We start from the raw sequence: 2676 nt of genomic DNA on the forward strand, positions 1-2676 counted from the left end.
GCTTGGATTTATTGCTCAAGGAAAAGCAATTGCATTATTGCGTGGAAAAGGAGCTAGATACTTTATTGGCTGCTGAAACAGCTACAGATAAAAAGGCGAAAATCAAGGCGGACGAAGCAAAATGCCAGAGCGTTTTAGCACAGACAATAAATGATGAACAGTTAACGCATGTGATGGACAAAACAACGGCGAAAGGAATGTACGATGCATTGATTGCTATGTTTCAGCGAAAAAGTGTGACGAGCCAGTTCATATTGCGTAGAAAGTTGTATTCGATGAAATTTCATGGCGGTGACATCAGTAATTATTTGATGGATTTTGAGAATACTGTCCGTGACTTGAAATTAGCTGGCGGAAAATTGGAAGATTTGGATTTGGTGATTACTTTACTGTTGACTCTTCCGAAGAGCTACAACCCGTTGGTAAAATCATTGGAATCAATGGACGAAAACAAATTGACTTTACAATATGTAAAGGGCCGCTTGCTTGACGAATCGACTATGTTGAACAACGGTGCAACACAACCGAAAACTGAGGAGGCATGTGCTATGCAAGGCAAGGCATCGAACATCACTTGTTTTAAGTGTGGTAGAAATGGACATAAGAAATCCCAATGTTTTTCAAAAACCCACATTAAATCGAAGAAAAATCCATCGAAAAAGGAGTCAAGTGCCAACAACGCATCAAATGATGGAAAAGACGGCAATTTATTGTGCGCAATTCGTGATGATGAAATTGAGGCGTTTGCAATGAAATCAAGTGTCAGCAAAAATGGCAACGAGAACAACAACAGCAGTATTGCGTTGAATAGCGGTGAAACGTCGACAGCGTGCAAAAGTACAGTCAAACAGGCACATGCATTGAAAACGAATAGTGATGACGCATCAAACATTTCTTTTGTGATGGATTCGGGCGCAACGGATCATATGGCGAATAATAAAGACTATTTTGATGATTTGAAGGGCATCGATGAAATTAATATTTCTACAGCGAAGAAAAACGAAAAGGTTTGTGCGAAAGAGATGGGCAACATTTCGATTCAAACAATGTACAACGGCGACTCATCAATTAAAACGATGGAAAATGTTTTATATTCGAAAGGTTTGAAATGCAATCTCATGTCGATAAGAAGCCTAACCAAAAAGGGTTTCAAGATTGTGTTCGAAGGTGATGAGGCTGTGGTTTCGTTTCGTGGAGAAACAAAATTCGTAGCGCATGCGAATTCAAATTTATATACAGTCGATTTCAAAGTCAAGCGTGATGCATTTGCTGGATTCCCAGGTGAGGACAATTTGAAGTCAGTCTCACAGGATTTGTGGCACTATCGCTTGGCGCATCTAAATGTTTTTGACATGAGAAAGATGGTAAACAAAGAAATGGTTGACGGCATGGATAAAATTGATGTGAATACAGATGAAAGATTCTGTGAACCGTGCGTAATGGGTAAGCATACACGTTTTCCATTCAAAAGGCGACATGTTGCACGATCATCTCGTATTTTGGAATTGATACACACCGATGTGTGTGGGCCAATGTCGCAGCCGGCGTATGATGGTGCACGATACTTCGTGACATTTACGGATGATTTTTCGAGAGCATCAATGATATACACCATGAAGACGAAGGATGAGGCGTTTGATAAATTCAAAGAATTTAAAGCAAGCTGATACATTCCTTGGCATGCACATTTCACATGATCGCGAAAACGGAATTATCCAGCTGAGTCAATCGCATTACTTAAAAAATGTTGTTCGAAAGTTTGGAATGACAGAATGCAAACCGATATCAACACCGATCGAAAAGGGGCTACATTTGCCAGCTGAAAAGGGAAACATGAATTCAAATGTACCGTATCGTGAGTTAATTGGATGTTTGACATACGCTACATTGACAACGAGACCAGATTTGTGTGCGGCTACAAACTGCTTCAGTCGTTTCCAGAGCTGCTACACAAAGGAACATTTTACGCATGCGAAGCGCATTCTTCGTTACTTACAAGCTACAGGCGATTTGAAGCTTGAATATCGTAAAGACGAAAAGGCCAAAATTTTGGTTGGTTATGCCGATTCAGACTGGGCGGGCGATAGGAATGACTCAAAATCAACTTCCGGATATGTTTTCAAGCTATTTGGTAACACTATCAGTTGGGGAACTCACAAACAAAATACAGTGAGTCAATCGTCGACAGAAGCGGAATACGCCGCGTTGGCAGAGACGATCAACGAAGCAGTATGGATCAAAGAGCTGATTGGTGAATTGGGAATTGAAATCAAACATGCAATCACCATTCATGAAGATAATCAATCAACAATCAATGCGGCACAAGAGCCAAGGAACCATAAACGCATGAAACATATTGCGGTTAAGTTCAACTATGTTCGTGACACCATAAACAAGGAAATCATTCAACTGAAATACATTCCGACGGGCGAACAAATTGCAGACATAATGACGAAGGGACTTGGAAGAATTCAATTTGTTAAATTACGCTCTGATTTAAATTTAGTTTAATTTCTGATTTATTTTGATTTGAATTACTTGATCTCGTTCGTTGAAAAATTAATTTTTGTAATTTCATTTGCCAAAAAATTTAACGTAAAATTTATATTTCATTATTAAATTGAGGAGAGGTGTTGAACGAACAATTTGAATAATGATTAGCAGCCACTTTATGTA

The 2676-nt window shown here is 39.2% G+C and overlaps 1 protein-coding gene across 1 annotated transcript; it reads left to right on the top strand.

Annotated features, from left to right (window-relative positions):
• The first annotated feature begins 1764 nt into the window (after positions 1-1764).
• Positions 1765-2511, top strand: LOC129573283 (uncharacterized). Its single transcript, XM_055453670.1, has one exon. It carries the CDS (start codon positions 1765-1767, stop codon positions 2509-2511), a length of 747 nt encoding a protein of 248 aa, XP_055309645.1.
• Positions 2512-2676: the final 165 nt, after the last annotated feature.

The sequence above is a fragment of the Sitodiplosis mosellana genome, unplaced genomic scaffold, assembly GCF_009176505.1.
Source record: "Sitodiplosis mosellana isolate CC-2019 unplaced genomic scaffold, AAFC_SMos_1.0 Smas_scaffold_6053, whole genome shotgun sequence".
Classification (NCBI taxonomy): Eukaryota; Metazoa; Arthropoda; class Insecta; order Diptera; family Cecidomyiidae; genus Sitodiplosis; species Sitodiplosis mosellana.

What these genes read in the sequence shown, in the direction of transcription:
- LOC129573283 (XM_055453670.1), top strand. Translation starts at nt 1,765, where the DNA reads ATGACAGAATGCAAACCGATATCAACACCGATCGAAAAGGGGCTACAT.